Source organism: Penicillium robsamsonii (assembly GCF_028829455.1).
Source record: "Penicillium robsamsonii strain IBT 29466 chromosome Unknown utg000005l_segment0_segment0, whole genome shotgun sequence".
In the NCBI taxonomy this organism is placed as follows: Eukaryota; Fungi; Ascomycota; class Eurotiomycetes; order Eurotiales; family Aspergillaceae; genus Penicillium; species Penicillium robsamsonii.
The window spans coordinates 1,775,331-1,795,265 of record NW_026643223.1 but is presented as its reverse complement, the minus strand read 5'-3'; the positions used below and the strand labels follow the sequence as shown (position 1 = coordinate 1,795,265).

General features: G+C 49.8%; 10 protein-coding genes across 10 annotated transcripts; 4 read left to right on the top strand and 6 right to left on the bottom strand.

Annotated features, from left to right (window-relative positions):
• Nucleotides 1-639: 639 nt before the first annotated feature.
• N7447_008716 (threonine synthase THR4) lies at nt 640-2,309 on the bottom strand (the record flags this gene model as incomplete). The annotated part of the gene is made up of 2 exons (XM_057232978.1): nt 640-2,199; nt 2,256-2,309. The coding sequence occupies 2 exons, from the start codon at nt 2,307-2,309 to the stop codon at nt 640-642; spliced, it is 1,614 nt and encodes a 537-aa protein (XP_057082520.1).
• Nucleotides 2,310-2,563: 254 nt separating this feature from the next.
• N7447_008715 (NAD(P)-dependent alcohol dehydrogenase) lies at nt 2,564-3,753 on the bottom strand (the record flags this gene model as incomplete). Its single annotated transcript, XM_057232977.1, has 2 exons — nt 2,564-3,463; nt 3,577-3,753. The coding sequence occupies 2 exons, from the start codon at nt 3,751-3,753 to the stop codon at nt 2,564-2,566; spliced, it is 1,077 nt and encodes a 358-aa protein (XP_057082519.1).
• Nucleotides 3,754-4,503: 750 nt separating this feature from the next.
• N7447_008714 (putative AP-1 adaptor complex subunit beta) lies at nt 4,504-7,152 on the bottom strand (the record flags this gene model as incomplete). Its single annotated transcript, XM_057232976.1, has 7 exons — nt 7,025-7,152; nt 6,930-6,950; nt 6,722-6,853; nt 6,022-6,659; nt 5,402-5,970; nt 4,986-5,347; nt 4,504-4,933 (listed from the first exon to the last, which is right to left on the bottom strand). Exons 1-7 carry the CDS (start codon nt 7,099-7,101, stop codon nt 4,504-4,506), a joined length of 2,229 nt encoding a protein of 742 aa, XP_057082518.1. The 5' UTR covers nt 7,102-7,152.
• An 81-nt stretch (nt 7,153-7,233) lies between these two features.
• On the top strand, nt 7,234-7,732 carry N7447_008713 (DUF5310 domain-containing protein; the record flags this gene model as incomplete). The annotated part of the gene is made up of 4 exons (XM_057232975.1): nt 7,234-7,251; nt 7,307-7,462; nt 7,519-7,596; nt 7,646-7,732. The coding sequence occupies 4 exons, from the start codon at nt 7,234-7,236 to the stop codon at nt 7,730-7,732; spliced, it is 339 nt and encodes a 112-aa protein (XP_057082517.1).
• A 134-nt stretch (nt 7,733-7,866) lies between these two features.
• On the bottom strand, nt 7,867-9,158 carry N7447_008712 (putative transcriptional regulator; the record flags this gene model as incomplete). The annotated part of the gene is made up of 2 exons (XM_057232974.1): nt 7,867-8,823; nt 8,904-9,158. 2 exons carry the CDS (start codon nt 9,156-9,158, stop codon nt 7,867-7,869), a joined length of 1,212 nt encoding a protein of 403 aa, XP_057082516.1.
• A 485-nt stretch (nt 9,159-9,643) lies between these two features.
• On the top strand, nt 9,644-10,410 carry N7447_008711 (flavin-linked sulfhydryl oxidase; the record flags this gene model as incomplete). Its single annotated transcript, XM_057232973.1, has 2 exons — nt 9,644-9,810; nt 9,900-10,410. 2 exons carry the CDS (start codon nt 9,644-9,646, stop codon nt 10,408-10,410), a joined length of 678 nt encoding a protein of 225 aa, XP_057082515.1.
• Nucleotides 10,411-10,820: 410 nt separating this feature from the next.
• N7447_008710 (coatomer subunit alpha) lies at nt 10,821-14,950 on the bottom strand. Its single transcript, XM_057232972.1, has 6 exons — nt 14,779-14,950; nt 14,649-14,698; nt 14,267-14,586; nt 12,311-14,209; nt 11,173-12,260; nt 10,821-11,106 (listed from the first exon to the last, which is right to left on the bottom strand). Exons 1-6 carry the CDS (start codon nt 14,806-14,808, stop codon nt 10,852-10,854), a joined length of 3,642 nt encoding a protein of 1,213 aa, XP_057082514.1. The 5' UTR covers nt 14,809-14,950; the 3' UTR covers nt 10,821-10,851.
• Nucleotides 14,951-15,448: 498 nt separating this feature from the next.
• N7447_008709 (uncharacterized protein) lies at nt 15,449-16,125 on the top strand (the record flags this gene model as incomplete). Its single annotated transcript, XM_057232971.1, has 2 exons — nt 15,449-15,954; nt 16,020-16,125. The coding sequence occupies 2 exons, from the start codon at nt 15,449-15,451 to the stop codon at nt 16,123-16,125; spliced, it is 612 nt and encodes a 203-aa protein (XP_057082513.1).
• A 201-nt stretch (nt 16,126-16,326) lies between these two features.
• N7447_008708 (uncharacterized protein) lies at nt 16,327-17,831 on the top strand (the record flags this gene model as incomplete). The annotated part of the gene is made up of 3 exons (XM_057232970.1): nt 16,327-17,426; nt 17,485-17,699; nt 17,755-17,831. 3 exons carry the CDS (start codon nt 16,327-16,329, stop codon nt 17,829-17,831), a joined length of 1,392 nt encoding a protein of 463 aa, XP_057082512.1.
• Nucleotides 17,832-18,525: 694 nt separating this feature from the next.
• Nucleotides 18,526-19,927, bottom strand: N7447_008707 (putative tubulin-specific chaperone c; the record flags this gene model as incomplete). Its single annotated transcript, XM_057232969.1, has 4 exons — nt 18,526-18,726; nt 18,789-19,511; nt 19,564-19,724; nt 19,813-19,927. 4 exons carry the CDS (start codon nt 19,925-19,927, stop codon nt 18,526-18,528), a joined length of 1,200 nt encoding a protein of 399 aa, XP_057082511.1.
• Nucleotides 19,928-19,935: the final 8 nt, after the last annotated feature.

The window sequence follows — 19,935 nt, the reverse complement described above, 5'->3', positions numbered from 1 at the left end:
TTTCGAGATTTCTTTTTACTTTGTCAGACCTGTTTTCAATATACTAATAGTAATATATAGTGTCTTTATCGCTTGGATTTTTTGACTCATTCGATGTTTTAAGATTTTACTTGTCCTAGAGATAGCATTTGCATTGAATCAAAAGTCAATCTATCTTTTTTTTTCACAAATTCTCAAGGAAAATAGCTGTAACCCTTAAGATAGTTTCGCTCCCTAAAGCGCTTGATATTTCCAGATCCTGTTGTTCGATAGTAGAGGTTCTGTCTCACTACGGCTCACCTTAGCCCTAAGTCTAGGAAGTTTCAAAAGCAACGATTACAACGGAAACACGAGTGTTCTGTCTATTTACAATTTTTACCTCTTATTTATTCGTCTTAATTACCTAGCTCCATCCTTAGGCTATGTTCACTTGATGTATTTGTATAGTCTATATTTGAACTTGATATTGACTATGTAACAACAACAAAAAAAAGACACATATTTAGGTAGAAGAGAGAGAATAGTAAAACCAAACGTTTCCAACACGTCTATACTACAACAGCAGATTTTCTCGGCGTACAGGTTCCACCCTCCTCCCGTTAAACCTCTCCAGTTCAGTGTATCCCAAGACATGTTTTATTATCTTGCCAGGTTCAGAATCTACCGCAAACCCTGCAGCTCCTGCTCAAGCTCTGCCTTGACAATCTCCTTAACACCCTGCCAGCCAGCACTCTCGCCGACGGGGGTGACTCGGCTCTCACGCTGCTCCAGACCAATGAACTCTTGGGGCAAGATCTCGGTGAAGTCGTAACCATCCTCCGCACGCAGAGCAAGGTCAACAGCGCTAGCAAACTTAGCCGGGTGGGCAGTGGACAGAGAGATATGGACAGCATCTGGGTTACGTGCCAAAGAGCGGCGGGTGGCAGCAACACCAACAGCAGTGTGAGGGTCAAGGATGTAACCACCGGTCTTGGAGCTCTTGGCAGAGCCAGGGCCAAGACCCTTGGGGAAGGAGGTCTTGTAGATATCACGGATCATAGAGATAGTCTCCTCGTTGCTAACGCGCTCACTCTCGAAATCGACCTTGGCGGCCTCGAGGACGGCGCTAGGGACTTGGAAGCCTCCCTCCGTCTTGAGCTGGTTGAGCCATCCGCTGACGCTTTCGCAGGCGTGCTTGCGGCGCTCGGCTTCGCTCCCATTGGCTGTTTGGTAGGAAAGGAACCAGAGGAGGCGCTCGAAGTTGCTGCTGACGAGGATGTCCATGGCTGGGCTGTGGGTTTCCTTAACGCCGTGGTCGGAGGTTGCGTTGAGGGCCTTCTTCGTGTAGTGGCCACCACTGCGGAAGAAGCGGTCGAGAATGTCATTGGCGTTGGTGGCAATCACCAGTTTCTCGATGGGAACACCCATCTGCTTGGCGAACCAACCAGCAAGGATATCGCCGAAGTTGCCGGACGGGACAACCACTCGGACCTTGGAATCCTTGTTGAACGAGTCGGTTTTGGTGAGGGAGAAGTAGGAGTAGAAGTAGTAGGTAATCTGAGCCAAAATTCTGGCCATATTAATGCTGTTGACCGCGGCGATGTTGTGGGTAGAGTTAAGGTCTTCATCAGCGAAGAGGGCCTTGACGATATCCTGGCAGTGATCGAACGAGCCCGCGACGGTGAGGTTGTGAACATTAGGGTCCAAGATAGTTGTCATTTGCTTTTCTTGGATGGGCGAGACTCGGCCGCCATCAGGGAAGAGAATGAATACCGAGACGTCCTTCTTGCCGCGAAGTCCGTAGATGGCAGCCGAACCAGTATCACCGCTAGTGGCACCAACAACGGTCAGGTGGTGTCTATCCTTGCCAGTCTTTCCGGCATTCTTGCGAACAAGGAAATACTCGAACAGATTTCCGAGGAAGCTGAGCGCAACATCCTTGAACGCAAAGGTCGGGCCGTGGAATAGCTCTAGCAAGTAGAGGTTCTTTTCGAGGGGGACGGAAGGAGTGCGCTCGGGGTGACGAAAAGTCGAGTATGACTTATAGATAATGGTCTTGAGATCTTCCCGGGGAATCTCGTCGGTAGAGATATAGAGCGACATGATTTCGAGCGCCAGATCCTCGAAGCTCAGATCCCGCCATTCCGTCTCCCACGATTTGGGGAGGCTAGGGATTTCCTCGGGTATGAAGAGACCTCCGTCCGAGGCTAGGCCCTGAAGAACAACATCTTCAAAGGATCTCTAGAGAGACAGAGTTGTTAGTAACATGTTTGCAATGAATAGTTTTTTCGACTCACCTTGTACTCAGCACCGCGAGTACTTAGGTATTGTTGTGAGAGTGTAGGAGACATGATTAAAAAGTCAATTGACTCAATAGAAATTGCTTGAAACCGAAGTAGAGAAGAAGAGAGGCAGAATGATTCATCCCACCGCGGGGGAAATCTGAATGTCCCAAAATGGATTAGTGCCTCCGAGAACGGCCCTCACGTGCGTAATTTGATTGGCTCACATCTATACAGTGTATATTTTGAATCTTCAATTTTTCAGACTTCATGGGCACATCTCTATATTTGATCATATTCTAGATTTTTTTAGTTATAGGTGTCTACTCGTTGACCAGCACATATCTGTAGCGGGCCTTTCCATCCTCCATATCCACAATCGCCTTGTTCGCATCCTTCATCGGGATTTCCTCCACCCAAGGGCGGATTCCCTTTTCAGCAACAAGCTCAAACATCTCCCGGATCTCACTGGGGCTACCAACAAGGGAGCTGGAGAGATTTATGCGACGCATCAAGCTCCGAACAGGAGCAAACAGTCCACCATCCTCAGGGAGACCCACCTGCACAAAAGATCCACCGGTCTTCAAAAGACCCAGGTAGTCATTAAAAGGCATCTTAGTAGACGAGACAGTGGAAACAATCAAATCCAAAGACCGAGTATGAACGGTGGCCCAGTCAGTCTCATCATCTGTCGCAATATAAAGATCCGCCCCCATCTTCAACGAATCCTCCTTCTTAGCCATCTTCCGCGAGATAGCAACAACCCGATCAGCCCCCATAGCCTTAGCAAACAGCAAGCCAAAGTGACCCAGACCTCCAACGCCAATAATGCCAACGCGCTTGCCAGGACCACAGCCATTGTGCTTGAGCGGGCTGTAGAGGGTAGCGCCGCCGCACAGCATAGGCGCAGCATCAGCCGACGGGATAGCATCGGGGATCTTGATGGCAAAGTGGCCGGGCACCCGGTTGTACCGCGCATACCCGCCGTACGACTTGCTGCCATCGTAGTGGATGCTGTTGTACGTGCCGACGACCTTCTTGGTGCAGTAGTTCTCCATACCGGAGGCGCACTCCTCGCAGTCGCCTAGGCGGCCGAGACAGGACTCGCTCTGGGCGCCGACTCCGACGCGGTCGCCGATCTGGATGTCGGAGACCTTGCTGCCCACGCGCACGGCTGTGCCAACAATCTCATGGCCTACGCAGCAGGGGTAGGCGGTGGGTCTCTGTGGCGAATGTTAGTTTTTTTTTTTCCCGTTTTTTATGGGGATGTATACAACGTTGTATATCAGTGAGTTTTCCCATGCTGAGATCTCGTTGATACAAACTAAATACGTACCCAGCCACTCCGGAGAGTGTGTAAATCGGAACCACAGATGCCGCAGTGAGATACTTTGATATCAACATCGGTCTCCTCCCACTCTTTCGGCTGGAATTCTTGCCAAACCATGTTGCCCTCGCCGGCACTGGGGTCAAGACCCATCCAGCCTTCGAATTTGTAGTCTGTTTGAGCCATGTTGTGAATTTGGAGAATTGTTCACTGTACACATCTTTCCTGGGGGTATGCCCCATTTATATCTCTTGGAAGCGGGCCACGTCCGGAGTCCCACTCGGTTTTGCACACTGAAAACTTCGGTTTGAATAATTGGTAAGCAGCCTTGATGGATCCGTTTGAAGATTTAGACTTGTAAGCTATAAAGTGTGCATTTTACCTGGTTGGAGTATTTGCTTAGAGAAAATTGGGTTGTTGATACCCTAGCATCTACATCCATTACCTTGCCTATTTAAACAGGCTCTGCTCTGTTAATACAGCTTGAACTATGTTTTGTGTGGTCAATGCCTAGGTGTATTTTTCTTGGTTTTTTTTTTTCTATGGAGCCAGTTGCATTGGCCGGGAAAAAGCGGAAGTTTATTTCCATCTCGACATAGGGCTACGTGGTATATACATGTTGTACGGGGCAGGGAGTGTATGTCTCTTAATATATATCAAATTCCACACTACAAAGCTTGGCTGCATTGCCAAGATATGCCTAATCCAAGCCCCAAGTCCAAAAACATCACAATAAAAGAAATTGACATTCGAGGCAGAAATGTACAGGCCTTTTGAAGTCCGTTTAGGTAGACATGCAAGCAAAATTAAACAAGTAAAAGAAAAACACCAATCTATCTCTGTCAGTTCAGATTCTCGCTTGCGAAAACACCCGAATATAACACCAGCCGGTATGGTCAGCTAGACACACTTGGCTATACCATCAATGTCATTGCTCTAGAAGAGCGACAAGATGTCGTCGTTGGATTTCTTGGACTGGTTGTTTTGAGAAGGACCCGCATTGCTGGAGAGATCAAGACCAGAGAAGCCGTTCATGAGGTCGGCACTACCACCACCGCTCGACGAGGGCTGGGCGGCACCGGAGTCTCCGAACACACCCAAGAGATCGTCTAGGTTGTTGCTTGCTTGGGCGGTCGGGGTACCAGCTGCAGGGGACGCTACCCGTACGGGGGTGCCAGCCAGACCCTCGAGGCCGGACATGCCGCTGGAAGGCTCGGTTTGTGCGGAGGCAGGAGCACCGCCGTCGAAATCGATGTCCAGCAGGTTCTCGACGTTGTTTTGCGCCTGCGCAGGTGCTGTGTTGCCACCAGCGGCAGCGGCAGCAGCCGCAGCCAGTGGGTTCTCGCGCGCGTTCTGGATTTGTTCCCTGTGGATTGGTTAGTAATATGGTCGACGAATACAGGGGATTTAGTACATACTCGATAGCAGCGCGCATGACGGCATCTGCACCGAACCGGCCGTGCCCAACAAACTGCTCGGGGGGCTTGTGGTAGACGGAAGAAAGAGTAGACAGTTCGGAAAGGAGTTGGTCGAGAAGGGCCGGTGGCAGTGAGTGGATGGTGGTGACGATAGGGGGCTTGTCCGAGAGAACGATGTTCTTTGTCGCGTTTGAATCGCTGGTGTTGGACAGAAGACGCCAGTAGATATATGCTCGGTCACGGACATCTGGGTTGTCGTTCTCGGATGTCGCGGCCTGGAGTACCCGCTGCACCAGGCCCTGTGCTTTGTCGGGACGCTTGAGGAAGAGTTTGACGACAGCTGTGAGGATTTGCAATTGGGTCTAGATCTAGAGGTTAGTCAAGATCGTAGCATATACCAGGAAGGAAGAACAAACCGCAGAGAATTCTTCGTTGAAACCATCCACAAAGCCACCCAAGATATCACCCGCGTTGCTGATCTTCTCAGCATACTCTCCTACAATCCAGATGATTGCCGCTCTAGCATTGGGCTCATCTAACTCATCAATGCACTGGCATAGAGTCGGGATGATACCTTCATAGCCAGGGTATTTCCGGAAGATGTCCTTGATAACAACAATCGCCTCCTGAACGACATAGTTCACCTTAGTATTGATGAGATCCAACAGTGTGTTAACGCATCGCTCGCTGGCGCTCTCAATCTTGATGGCAACCTGGCCGATTGCCTTGACAGCTCGGCGGACAAAGTCCATATCGACTTCAAGGGCATACTCCTTCAACTCAGCGAGGAGCTGGTCCACATTGCGGTCGTTCGCTATGCGGACCATGATCTCAAGTTTCTGGAACTTGACATATTGCGGGTCATTGTATTTGCAGAAGAAAACACGGAGTTCTTTGTTGAGAATGTCAGGCTCCTTTTGCAGCAGAAGGTCGATATTTCTTAACGCAACATATTGCACTTCGGGGGCTGACGAAACCAATGTAACTATATAAAATTAGCAAAAAGAAGTGTACTGAGAGCAGCGAGGGTGCATACCCAATGGCGGAGCCATCTTCTTGAGGTAGGCCTTCGACAATTCAGGGCTGACATTCTTCATATGTAAGAACACAGCCTTGACTGCCGCAAGGACCACACCGGAATTAACATGCTGGAACTGAGGAGCGACTCGTTCGCAAATGTGCTCCGACTCCTTCACGTCAGAGGTCTTATACTCAGCCAAAGTTGAGAGAATAGTGACGCGGCCCCATTCTGTGCACTCATTCAAAGCCATCAGCATCTTCCGTAGGGAGTTAGCATTAATATGTAGAGCCTGTGTCTCGGGTGCCGTGTGGTGAATCTCCTGAAGTGCAGTCACCGAATTGGCCACGACCATGGGGTTGGGGTCTCCGATCATCTCCTGGAGCGTCTCCAGGAATCCGTTCTCAAGGGCCATTGTTGGGTTCAGATCGAAAAGCTTGGCCACACAGATTGCAGCTGTCTTGCGGACATACGGCGACTCGTCTCGGAGGGTCTTGCGCAGCGGTTCTTCCATGTAGTCCACCATCTTCTCTACCCGAATACAACCCATTGTCCGGATTGCCAACGCACGAATCAGTGGGTTAGGATCTTCCGAGTCTTGTACGAAGGTGTTCACGGCGAGAATACATAGATCGGGGTGCGATTTAGCGTAGTTCCTGAAAGTGAGATTCGACCGATTAGCATACGTAGCCAAGTTCAGTTGTACAGTGGTACCCACATGAGATAGAGGTAGACCAATTTCTTCTGCTCAAGATCGGCGGTAGCAATGTTCTTGAGAACATCTGGGAACAGGGCCGAAACATCCTTTCCTAGGGTCATGGCCATAATTGTCTTTTGAATGGATTCCTTCCTGTTATATCGTCAGCCATACCATCTCTTTGTCATACACTCCCAGCCCGGATGGAGGGCTTCACTACTGTACATACCGTTCGTAGGCATACTGGGAACTATAATAATAGTTAATATCATTCGTCATTCGCTATGGCGAGGTAACCAGCGCATGGTGGAGGGGGCCGCATACACAAGTCCAGCTCGCAATTCAAATGTCTCTCCTTTCCGAGGCACCGTAAAGGCGCCGCGGATTTTGTTCATCGCCATGGCGAGGATGTATAAGCTTCAGCAACGACTAGGTCGTGCCTCCGCCTAGAGATATCGGGATGGGAGTGGGAATGGAGTAGCGTTGGGCGACTGCGGGGGATTGGGAGCTTCGCGGTCGCGCGAGATCGGGGAATGGAATCTGTTGAGATTGTTTGTGACTTTGTTCGCAAACTCAGAAAGTATGTGAACAATCTGGGTTGGGGAGATTGCGAGGAAGAATGGGGGCGAAGAGGGAGAGAAAGGGTGTTTCGGACGATCAAAAGTTGTCCACAAATGGTGGCTTCTGGACTCTCCCGCTCTACGGTCATCGACTCTCTCCTTTATTTTACCCTCGAATCTAGACACTCTCGCTGTCATAATGGTATTTATTCTACATCTGCCAGAACTGTCAAATTGCCAAGACTAACACATCTGCAGGCTAATCTCCCTAACTTGCGACGCCTGTTTGTGGAGGCTAGAACAGAGGCGGAGGAGAACGAGTACTCGCGGAAGGCTGTATGTCATTGGACCACTCAAGTCGATTGAATAAAGCTAACAGGTATAGTTCTACAATCTTGTCCTCTTCATATCTTCTGTTGCCATCTTTAGCTTGACTGCTCAACGCATGAGTGGACCGAAGGCTGGACGATGATAGCGACTCTTATTACCATATATTTGGACATTATGAAGTATGAAATACAAAGTGACAAGAACGCATAATCCGATTTCCTGGCATCCCAGCCGCTGGTCCGACGAACTCTTTCATTCCGAGCCCTATGCTATCCATCAATCGGTCTCTTCGCCCTCACTCTCTAAGAACGCAAGCGACTGTCGCCCTCGATTCGGCCTACGCCGAGGTTTCGAATCCTCATCATTCTCCTCGTCACTCTTAGCACCCCATTGCTTTGCGCCTTGCTGGATCTGCTCTAGATCTGCTTTCAGCTCCCGTTCTTCGCGGATCTGGTTTGCCTTCTCTTGGGATGGCCGGCCAGTCATTCCAGCATCCTCCAGCATCCCCTTGAGATGCTTGATTTTGGCCTTGGAGGTGTCATAAGACGCCAGCTCTTTACCCCATAGCTTACGGATCCCGCATTTGATGAGCCATCCTTGCAGTCGTTTGATTTCAGCCTGGTCCGGGCTAATATCCTCATCCTTGGCTTTGGAAGTTTTCTTCGTCTTGGTTGCAGTTCCCCCAGCAGTTTTCTGTCGCTTGCGGGGAGCCTTAAGCTGAGGTTCTTCGTCAAGCACCACCGACATCTCGCTTTCGGAATCATCCTTGGTATCTCTATTGGGTTCATCGGGAACATCGGACGCGTCTGATGCTTCCTTCGTGGGGGCCTTTCGCACAGATGCCTTCTTCTCTGGCGACTTCTTCAATGGCGCTTTCGAGCGTTTCTTTGGTTTTGTGACATCGTCGTCATCACTCTCATTACCGGATAAATCAGAAGCGTCTGACATATCTTTCTTGGGTTTCTGCACGGAGACCTTCTTCATTGAGGACTTCTTCATCGGCGACTCCTTCACTGGTGCTTTGGATCGACTGTTAGGCTTTGTGACCTCGTCACTCTCGTCGTCCGACGGGACTGATAGCTCAACTTCCTCGTCGGGCACTGGCGTCTTAGTCTTCTGGCGCTTCCTAGAATTTGGCGCGGTCTCGGATTTTGCTCGCTTCGCAGGGGCAGTAGGCTTAGGCTTTGGAAGAGGAGAGGATTGTGGATTTTGTATCGCCTGATCTTGTATTTCCTGTAAAAGCATCGCAATCAGTGTCTTTTCCTGAAGCTGGCTGAAGCTGCCGAAGGAGCACAGTAAATTCAAAGACTCACCACCTCGTCCTTGATTATATTCTCACTCCGCGCTTTCCAATCATCTGTAGACTTAAAGTACCCAGCTGAAAGACCTAATGTAGCTTCCACCGCAAGTCGTACACGCTTCACAGTCAATTCCTCCATGTTCCCCGACTTGAAGATTGCAGCCACTTGGTCGCGAAGACTCCTCTCAAGAGTCTGGTCAGAGGGAGCGTTGAGTACCTGACTCTCAGCTTCAGACTCGGAGTCGGACATTGTATACTTCGGCGGCATGCTGATGTCGTTCTATGACGATTGAAAGGATGTTAATAGTATGAGTGAGTTTGCATGAATGAATAGTCTAGCTGCTCGGAGTATATATGGGAATATAAGGACCAAAGAGCAAAGTAATGGAAGAAAAATATTGATGTATCGCAGTCAAACTGCGAACCTGATCGCGTCTGCGTTGAGCGCGCGGGAATGGATGACAAAGCAGGATCGAGATTGATCGGCGTTACATTTCACTATGTCATTTGCGACTCTTGCTCTGAAAGCTCAACTTCTGGATCTTTGACATATTCAAAGCTCATTGATCTTGAGGATATTTCTCACTTCTTTTTGAGTGTCTCCTTGGAGACTGCTACGCTAAATATCGGTCACTATCACCTCTTTTTCCCCTCCGCTGTTTCTCCGCAATCTATTAGAAATCAACTCCGAATCACTCTCACGACTCCAAATATTCAATATCCCCAGGCAATCAAATACCTACAAGGGAAAACATGTCCTCTGTTCCACCGGAGCAAGTTACTAGTGAATATAAAGGCACAAGGTCAATATTCAACCAGCAAAACCTCGCGACCTCCGCAAGCTCCTCCAAGCCAGCCGGAAACGATGACTCGAAAGCTCCATTGCCCAAAGGCGTAGTTCTGGACAAAGACGGAAAGCCGTACGTATCTACAACTAGCAGCATCCAGACTCAACCGTTCTCCTTGTTGAGCCGCGTCTACAGAACAAGCTAACATATCCACCTCACAGCTGCCGCACCTGCACCTCCGTCGCCTCATGGCGAGCATTGACCAAGCAAGCCGACCTCAAAAGCGCAAACTCAAACCCTATCTCGAGCACAGGCAAAATGACAGCCTCAACGGCCGCCTTCGCCGCAGCCACAACACCCTCCCTCAGCGAAAGACCCTCAGACTGCCCGCCAGACGTCGAAGAGCTAGGTCGTTCGACATGGACACTATTACACTCGATGGCAGCTACATACCCCGAAAAGGCAAACGCAGAACACCAAGCTAATATGAGCGGGTTCTTGAAGTTCTTTTCAAAGCTATACCCGTGCTGGGTATGTGCGGATGATTTCCAGACATGGATGGCGCATCCCAGTGGGCAGAATCAGCCGAAACTGGGGAGTCGGAAGGAGTTTGGATGGTGGATGTGTGAGGCGCATAATGAGGTTAATCGGAAGCTTGGGAAGAAGGAGTTTGATTGTCGACTTTGGGAGGAGAGGTGGCGGACTGGGTGGAAGGATGGTCGGTGTGATTGAGCTGTATGTTTGCGGTGTTTTGGTTGAAGTGGTTTTCTCTCTGCTCTTCAGTTTCGGACATCTCCCTTGTACATTAGATATGCATTGTTTGGCGAATAAATATAGATTGTACTTTTATCACTACTTACTAGGCCAGGTAATATGAACTAGGCGACTAGAGGCATTGCCTTCAGGTGATGACTATAAGAGATCTTGTGGACAAAACATGTTCGCATACAAACTAGATCGCTAAGCAATTATAATCTTGGATACAAAAAGACATCTAGACAAGGGGACTGTGTGCAGGAAGTTTTGTCTTTCTCCCAGCCGAAAAAAAAAAATGAAAAGCGCCGCCAAACACAACTTCTCCTCGTGCAGATGAAAAATGTACCCGTTTTGTAACTTCATATCAGGAAGAAGAGAAAAAAAGGCAGAAAACCGTTATGCTTCGTCATGCGGCAATTAGAATTGACTGGGGACGAACAGGCGCAGGCCACTGGCCGGGGCACCGATCTCCGTAACATCCGCTATCCGGTCGACACTTCCCTTGTACTGAGGGTGGTATTTAGCACCGGTGAAGGGGTCTGAGACACTGGGAGAGCCGCTGTAGATAGGAGTGAAGGAGGCAGCGCAGATATCGAACTCGGCGAAGGGGTCGAAGTCGATATCGATCTGGTCTTGAGGGTTGCGTTCGCATTGAGCTTTGATCTTCTTGGCCTGTTTATCATGGTTAGTATTGGCATATCCCAAAATATGAACTTCCAATTAAAAGAAAAGTCTTACCTGCTCCAAAAGCTTAGCGGAGCCTCCATTGGCCAGCATCCGGTTGGCAAAGCTCAAGGCTGAGCCGTAGTTCTTGTTGGCAAAGGCCAACTTCATAGCAGCCATCAATGCTAATTGTCGGTGAGCGACCTCGAGCTTAGGGATCGTGAAGTAGGCGGACAGCTCAAGGCTGCGCTTGAGGTCCTCGGGAGAGTCGGTGGAGAGAGTACGGCGCTCGAGCTCGATCGACATGGCGAGGATGTATTCACGAGCAGTGGCAATGACCTTCTTTGCCTCCTCCACATCGGCTTCTGATGAGACGGTGTTGACGAGAACAGTGTGAAGAATGCGCTTGAAGATTGCTACACCATCCTCCAATCTGTTGGACCGCATAGCGGCATAACCCTCTTGCAAGTCAGCACTGGCAATAGTCTCTAGGTCTCGAGGAATGATGGGAAGCATTTTCCGGGAGTCAGTTTCGTCAACGGTCCGGCGCACATAGTTGACCAAAGGCGGCAGACCAGCAGTCGCCGGGAGATAGGTCTTGGTTGCCTTGTAAACTTCGAGGAAGCGAGGCTTGAGAGGAGCGAACTGAACGGCACCAACTTGACGGTTCAACAGCTGCATCGCAGTGTCGAAAGAGCCAGCGGCGACGTGATCAGCAGCAAGCGGGGAGTTACGAGCCCACAAATCGGCCTCAGAACCTCCTGCGCCAGCTTCGGCACTTTCCACGTTGACAAAGTCGACCTCTTCCTCAACATTGACATCATCACCCATATCCCAGCCGGAAACTTCCTCCTCGTCATCATCAAGGGTTTCCCGAGCAAGAGCAGCCTCTTGCTCCTCTTCCTCAATCTCGAATCCATCAGCACCAGCCTCGTCATCGGCAGCACCAACCTCTCCAAGAAGAGCCTTCTCAAAGGAGGAGTGGCCAGCAGCCTTAACAGGCCAGTTTGACTTGAAAGTGGGCACAATGGGATGGGGAACCTTCAGAGGGTGCTCGAGTGTAGGCAGGCCGATCTGGTCTTCGGTGAGACCAACAGCCTCCAAAATGGACTCGGCCTCTTCAATCAGACCATGTGACTTGGCAGTGAGATAAGCGAGCGGGTCTAGCGAAATTAGCATTAAGGAAATAATTGCCACCAGGGTGAATACTTACACAAGTCCACTTCCTTGAACATCTGGATTCGATCCTCAACGTCCCCGCGGTAGATAGCGTTTTGGAAGCGAGAGGTGAAGTCGCCACGGTGTTCAGCAATCTTAGCCATACGAGCAAGCTTCTCCTGGTCGCCGGTACAGAGGTAAAGGAAAGAGAGCTTGTCGAAGTTGCGCTGCTTTTGGTAAGTCATTTCGACGGTCTGGTGGTTACCGTGAGCCAATGCTTCGGCTCCAAGTCTGCTCCAAAAGTTGGGGCGGTCGAGTTCCCGTGCCATTTCATTGGCAACCTCGAGGTTACCACATTCAAGGGCAAGGTCGAAGCGGGTCTGGGGGTCTTGCACGAATTGCAGAGCAATCTCCGGGTAGCCCTTCTTCTGCAGGTAAGAAATGATGCTCTGGCCAACCAAACTGGAGGTCTTGATAATCTGAAGCATTTCGTCGTAATTCCGCTTCACGAGGGCGAGCTTGAAACGGTACTCAGTCGGGTCAATCTCTAAGACGCGTGGCTGGGCGTTGCGGTCAAGGGCATAGACGCTGCGTCCCTTGACACGCACGAGGTATACTGTCTGATCAAGGGTGCGGATAATACCGTTGTCGCCGTTGAGAAGGGAGTACTTCACATGGTTGAGGGTAGAGTAGAGCAGGACACCGGCGTCATCCCAGGTAGCACTCTTGATGCGAATAGTCTCGTGCAAGGTACTGACCTGCTCGAGGGTCTTGGTTACGATAGTGACATTATGTTTGCTGAGCAAAGCGCAGTACAAGCCATCGTTAGACCACACCACATACTTCACTCCGCTGACAGCAAGCTCCGCAAGCTGCTTCTTTTGTTGGATGTCGAACAGAGTAACATGTGTAGGGGTGATGAAGAGCAGACATCCGGTACCACCAAAGTAGATATCGGTCGTGCCGGCCGGTGGCTTGATTGTCTTCGTTGTGGAGTTGCTAAGGTCCTTGATATCGACCTGCTGACTCGAAGGGTTGAAGACAGCGAAGCGGTTGCGGGCGACGAAAACTGCCGAAGTGGCCTGTCCACGCTTAACATCTGTAGGCTCAACGGCTCCAGTGGCATCTCTAGGAAGATGAATCAATTCATAAGTTCCATTATCAGCGGGCGTGGTAACCAGAATAGCACGCTCGGCGGGGTTGTAAGAGAGGGTACGCGGAGGGACCCATGGGGAACCCAGCTTGCGCAGCGAAAGCATCGGCGGCGACTCGACGTTCTTGCCGAAGTCATATGACTTGACGTGCTTATCCTTTGTGATGTAGAACAGTTGGTTCTGGTAGATAGCAGACGCAGGACGCTCTCGCTCGAGCTTGAAGACCATAACACCAGTATCATGGCCTGCGGCGAACAGGTTCATCTCGGGATGAGCAGCGATAACCCAGAATCGATCAAGATCGCGCTTAAAGGACTGAACGGAGGTACGCTTGTTAAGATCCCATGCACGAATCGTCTTATCTTCGCCGACGGAAAGGATGAGGTCCTGGTGTGGGTGGAACAGAGCGGCGGAGGCATTTTGGAAATGGCCGCGGCAAGTATCGACTTCCCAAGCCTTGGTATCACTCATCCGCCAGAGCTTAACCAACCGATCGTCACCGGCGGACACTAGCAAAGGTAGTGTGGGGTGGAATGACACCCAGTTCACACCACGGTCATGACCTTCCAGCACAAACTTAACGACTGCATCGGTGTTTCCAAACATATCAGCTTGGTTTGAATTGGCTCTTGCCAATTGATCTTCGAACGAAACCGAGGTTGGGGCTGAGTGCTTCTTCCGCAGGCCGGAGATGTCCCAAATGCGAACTGACTGATCCAACGAGGCCGAGGCAATGAGATCCTCGGTGGGGTGGAACTGAGCGCACATAACATAATGGTTGTGACCGGTCATCGTACAGACTAAAAGCAATTGAAGCATTAGTTGATGTTAATATAGGTGGCTCCAATGCATCTTACTGAGTGACCGATTTTGCCAGTTCCAGATTCTGATGGTCTGGTCATCGGACGCAGATAGAATCCAAGGCAGCTCGGGGTGGAAGAAAACTGTTCGCACATAATCCAGGTGGCCATTCAATGTGAACAAACACCTCCGGGTCTGGTAGTTCCAGACCTTGATCTTGTAATCGTCACCTCCGGACACAAACAGGGGCTGGGTTGGGTGAAAGTCAACGCCGCGAACTGGGCCATCGTGTTCTTCGAATCGGTCGATAAGAGTTCCCATGCGGTAGTCCCACAGTTGAATGGTAGAGGAGTGAAGGGAGACGAGGATCCATGGCCTGTTTTGAGGTCAGATTGGGTGCTTTGAGGTGTTAGGTGTCCCTCCGCGGGATTGACTGACCGTTTGGGATGGAATGCGATTCCTTTGGCTCTGGAGGATTTCGACTCAAACTGCTCGAGAGAGAATTATTAGCATCTTCAATTGAGTCCCGTTGTTTGATGGCGCATTAAGATGCCCGAGGGGGGTGTACCTTGGTGAGCATGTTTGGGGAGGACTGCATCTTGAAGATTTGGCCGGAGCCGCACTGTAAAGTAGCAAGCTCCGCACACTAGAGAGCAATATAAGGCAGAGGCGACCACCGCATCCACCGGAAATAAAGAAAAGAGCGAAAGGTAAACACTTGGTGCTTGTGTTGGTGTAGCAGTAAACTAAACGTGGACTCTATTGTGGAAGCGAATGACATCGGCCAATCGCTGCCAGGCGGTGAGCGGTCAGGGGGATAGCTGGTCTCGACCTTGATTTTGTACAACGTAGACTGTTTTAGATCATCAATATGGAAATATTTTGATATATTCTGATATGAATTGAATTAGTCTATTTTTCCTTGACTATACATCCAAATTTCAACTTCGAGTGGAGATATATGTTGTTCTCCATATACCCCCGCGTTGGAAGCATCTGGAAGTCCATGATGTTATGACGACCATATCTTTCTTGCCAGTTCCATTCCCTTTTACTAGTCTTTCTCTTGTATTTATATCTTTTAATAGATATTTTTTTGATCACATACTCCATCCTTCCTCGGAAGCCTGCTTACGTATTTTGGGACTTGACCATCTATCTACCTTGGAACTACATATACCTTGGATTGGGATGTGAACACTTTTTGGGTTCAACTTTGGAAGGCTTGATATAAAAATATGGAAGACCTCCCAATGGATGACAGTCCTGCCAAGCCACACCAGCCACACCAGCCCTTTGATTACTCCGGGTTTACTTCTTTTGATACTGCAGACCCCCAGCTGGGGGAAATTGAGCATAGCACAGACGACTCGGGACCCTCAACGCCTACCCAGGATACGCATCCGTTCGACGATAGTAATGATAACATTCGAGTTATCAAGCCCTATGATATTGAAGAACCCGACGATGAGTTAGAATCTAGCGTGCAAAAGGTAGATCGATTGTGTCTACCAGATCGGTTCGAACGATGGCAGCGTGACTTGACAGACTACCTCGATGACATGGACGATCAACCAGTTGGGTCTAATCGCAATGCAATCCGCCCAATGCGAAAGAGAGGACAGAAGAGAAAGCCAGCCTACAGCACTCTCGCTACACAGCAGTACAATCCGCCCTTCAAACAAAGATACGCATCGGCCGAGACCCAGCCTCAAGTGGATGAGCACCCCCCAAAAAGCGAAGGGTTAGCGAACCCCCACAATTGCATACTTCAATCATGGACTCGTTTGGCGATTTCCGGGAGCCTAGCGCGAATAAAAGCTCAAGTTCCGATTCCGAGACACAATCAATGGACCTGAGTGGCAACGAGACCGGGAACAACTCACCCATGGCCGATGAGATGGATCTCGATTGAGATCTATTTTACGAGATCTATTTTACAAGTAATTCTCGGCCGTCATTGTCAAGGTCACGCAGAATATGTGGACGGATTTGGTTGAGTATAACATGACGTCATGTATATATCATCGCAGGCTGAAAACGCTTCGCTGGATCGGATCTGTCTTGGTCCTTACCACCATCCAGGAAAGACCAAGGGCAAAATCAACCCATCATTATGGCTACACGAACATCCTCACGACATGCCGCCCAGAAGGCCAAGGAAGCCATTGCAACTTCTGCCGAGCCGACTGGTAAGACTCCTAAGGGAACAAAGCGGAAAGGTCCTACTGAAGAAGCTCCCCACCCCAAAAAGGAGAAAACGGAGGACATAAAGCCCGACGAGGAGAAAGCGGAGCAGGCGCCAGGCACATCGGAAGACGGTCCAGTGCCCAAGACAGAGGAACCACCTGTCGAGAAAGAGGAACCACCTGTCGAGAAAGAGGAACCACCTGTCGAGAAAGAGGAACCACCTGTCGAGAAAGAGGAACCACCTGTCGAGAAAGAGGAACCACCTGTCGAGAAAGAGGAACCACCTGTCGAGAAAGAGGAATCACCTGTCGAGAAAGAGGAACCACCTGTCGAGAAAGAGGAACCACCTGTCGAGAAAGAGGAACCACCTGTCGAGAAAGAGGAACCATCAAAGGAGAATACCGCCGAAATCGCTCCGGAGAAACCTCAAGGAGTTGAGGGAGGCCTTCGCAAGTCCGAGGAGAGGGAGAACGTGGTATCCTCCACCATCCTTGAAAAAGGTTTCATCTACTTCTTCTTCCGCCCACGCGTCAATGTAGAGGACCCTCAAAGTATCGGCGACGTCGCCCGAAGCTTCTTTGTCCTCCGGCCCACCGTTCTTGGGGCGGAATTCAACCAAGGTCAAGGGGCCGTCGACAAAGATGCCTCGTGTCGTTTAATGATGCTCCCGAAAAAGAAGTTCCCGACCTCACCCAAAGAACGAGATATGGGATTTGTGGAGAAGGCCGGACAGTCTATGCAATCTCTCCATGAGAAGTTCATCGCTGGTACCACATACCAGACTGCCACCCGAGGTGAACGGCATACCGAGGAAGCTAGACCTTACGCAGAAGGTGTCTACGCGATCACCTCTACACCGCGGGCATCCCATCTCGCCTATATCTTGACCATCCCTGCTGAGGTGGGTGATCTTCAAGAGGACTTCGGTCTGCGAGAACGCGGGAGTTGGATTATTCAGTCCAAGAATCCCAAGTTCGCCGGTCCACCAGTCGGTCGATTACCGAAAGAGCCAGAATTTCCTCCATCGTGAGTAGTCTCCCGCAGAGAGTGTGTATTATTCCCATATTAACGTTGTTTTCGTTAGGGTTCTCGAGAAATTCGGAGATCTTCGATGGGTGCCTCTGCAGCCCGAGTTCCTGGACTATCCTAATTCTCAGTTCCTCATGATCGGCGAGGCGCAGAATCACCTTGGCAAGGCTGCATCTTCTGAGGGAGGTAAACAGCCTCACGAGGAAGAGCCTGGTCAGGAATTAGAGAAACTGGAAGACGAAAACGAGCATCGGGTTGATGCTCTCGAAGGTATGTTGCTGTGTTTTTTTAAATTGATCAGGCTGAGACTGACCTAAAAACTTAGGAGATGAAACAATTTATGAAGACCTGGGCTTCCACGCGAACAATTACCCCAAATTGCCCACAACTTGGAATACGTAAGTCCTAGACTTTGGACCACAGGGACTCTGACTATCCCTCAAAAGTAATGCTACCGATCATACTTATACATGAACAACAATTATATATCTTAAGTTGTAGTTTGCCAATTATCTTCATCCCTCTAGCTACAACACTAATAATACCCCCCAAACCCATCGAAGTATGTATTATCTCTTAAGTGTAAGATTCCAATGCCATCTCAAGTCGAGTGTTAAGAGTTTCTACCAGATGTATATGATATGCCTGATAACCTATGATTTCTTGGAACACCTGAATTTTGGCAAGGTCGGTTAGAAGGATGCATCCAGCTACATCATTGACATTTAAATCGAAGTTTTAGGCTTCAGAGCATGATTTGCCTTTAAAGCTGTTATAAAAAAGAACTAGCAAATTAGTCTGTGCTCCTCCGTCAATCTCTTGTATTTCTGTGTGTAGCTACAAGTACATAGCGAGGGTACACGTGAATAGCCAAGCTGAGTTTTGAGTCCTTCCCAAATTCAAAGATTGCAAAAGCCGTAATCGATCATGGTGGCGTCAAGAAAAAAGAGTAAAAGTTATGATAATTTGAAGTAGAAATAGCGTTGTCAATCGCATAGGCGCATGATGAGAACCAATATCAAGGATGCGTCCTGTAGTAACATGTCCATGCAAGTAGGAAGCAAGACATTGATCGATCGAGCGGCGAAAACTAATTTTAGGATACTTTGATAGCGTGCAAGATATCCTCAAGAGACCATCCCGGCCCGCCGGGAACAATCTCTGCCCAGACCTCTTCTGGAACGGCATCGTTGGGGTCCAGTAGACTCCAGTTTGGACTAGGCTCCGGCTTGATCCATTTGAAATCTTCGACCTGGCTCCAGCGGTCTTCGTGATCGGGACGGTCATGGTTCAAGGCCTAGGTAGAAGAATGTAAGTACAAAACCAAAGAGGGAAGGTAGCCACAGGGAGAACACTGACATAGGCCTTCGGGATCCGACCAAACCGAATATTGGAACAGTCCTCGATAATGGGGTTGCTAGAGCAGCTGAGATAGACATCAACGTCACTGCAGTTGTGCATACGGAACTGACGGCATGATACCACCATCACGCTACGCTCAACGCCGGTGATGTGTGCAGGGCCATTAACTTGACCGCAGACCAATAGGCTTTGTTTGATCCCCTTGGCAGTCAGACTCGTATATGGCTTTCCGTTAGCAGTGGGAATGGACATGTCAACGATACAGCGATCCAGTGAGGTAATAGACACCGGGACTGTGGATGTCGAGCCGGAGGCTGGAAGCATAATGTGAAGTCCATGGTGATCATCGACCGACACAGAGGATACGCCGGTGGCCGCAAACGTACCAGCAGGCTCCTCCGGTGTGGATTTTGTGGCAAAGTCTCCGACCGAGACACCTGGGAATGAAGTCGGCGCAAGCTCCGGTCGTTCTTGTTGCTGCCTATCCGGCTCATTCAGTGGGGTGGAAGGGTAGTTGGGTGTATGGTTCGTGGACGAGCCGACGGACGAGGCACCCAGAGAGTGGTAACCAGGGATGCTAAGCCGTCCTTCAGCTGCCAACACCGCAGCATCTGATAAAGAAATAGCAGAGGTGTTTTTCTTGGTCTTGAAGCTAAACTTTGATCGGGGCTCGAATGCGGCACGTATCTCGCTCAATCGATCCTGCAAAGCTTTGATCGCCTGTAAAGATGTCAGCTCTGCTCTATTAAGATAGAGTATGAGTAGCGTATACCTCTGCGTATACCCTCTGATCATATGTGGGGATATAGCTCGCTGCATCCTTGACCTCATTGGATAACCGCACGATCCCGGCAAGGGAGTGGTCTGTTGCATCGGCACGTTCACCACCCACGAGCGATGTATCTGCGAGCCGATCCATCTCCTCCTGCAAATCTATAATCGTAACGTTATTAGTAATGGCCGTTGTGATTGTGTTGAGGTATAATGAGGTGGCGTTTGCCCAAGGTTAACGGGGACATACCGGTGATCTCATGCTGAAAGTAGCGGAAGAAGCGTTCATTCAAGGGGATATCGGCCTTTGAGACTGTCTGGTTATCCGCCGACAGTCGACGGGGTTGTAACCCTGCCTCAGCCATGATGTAAA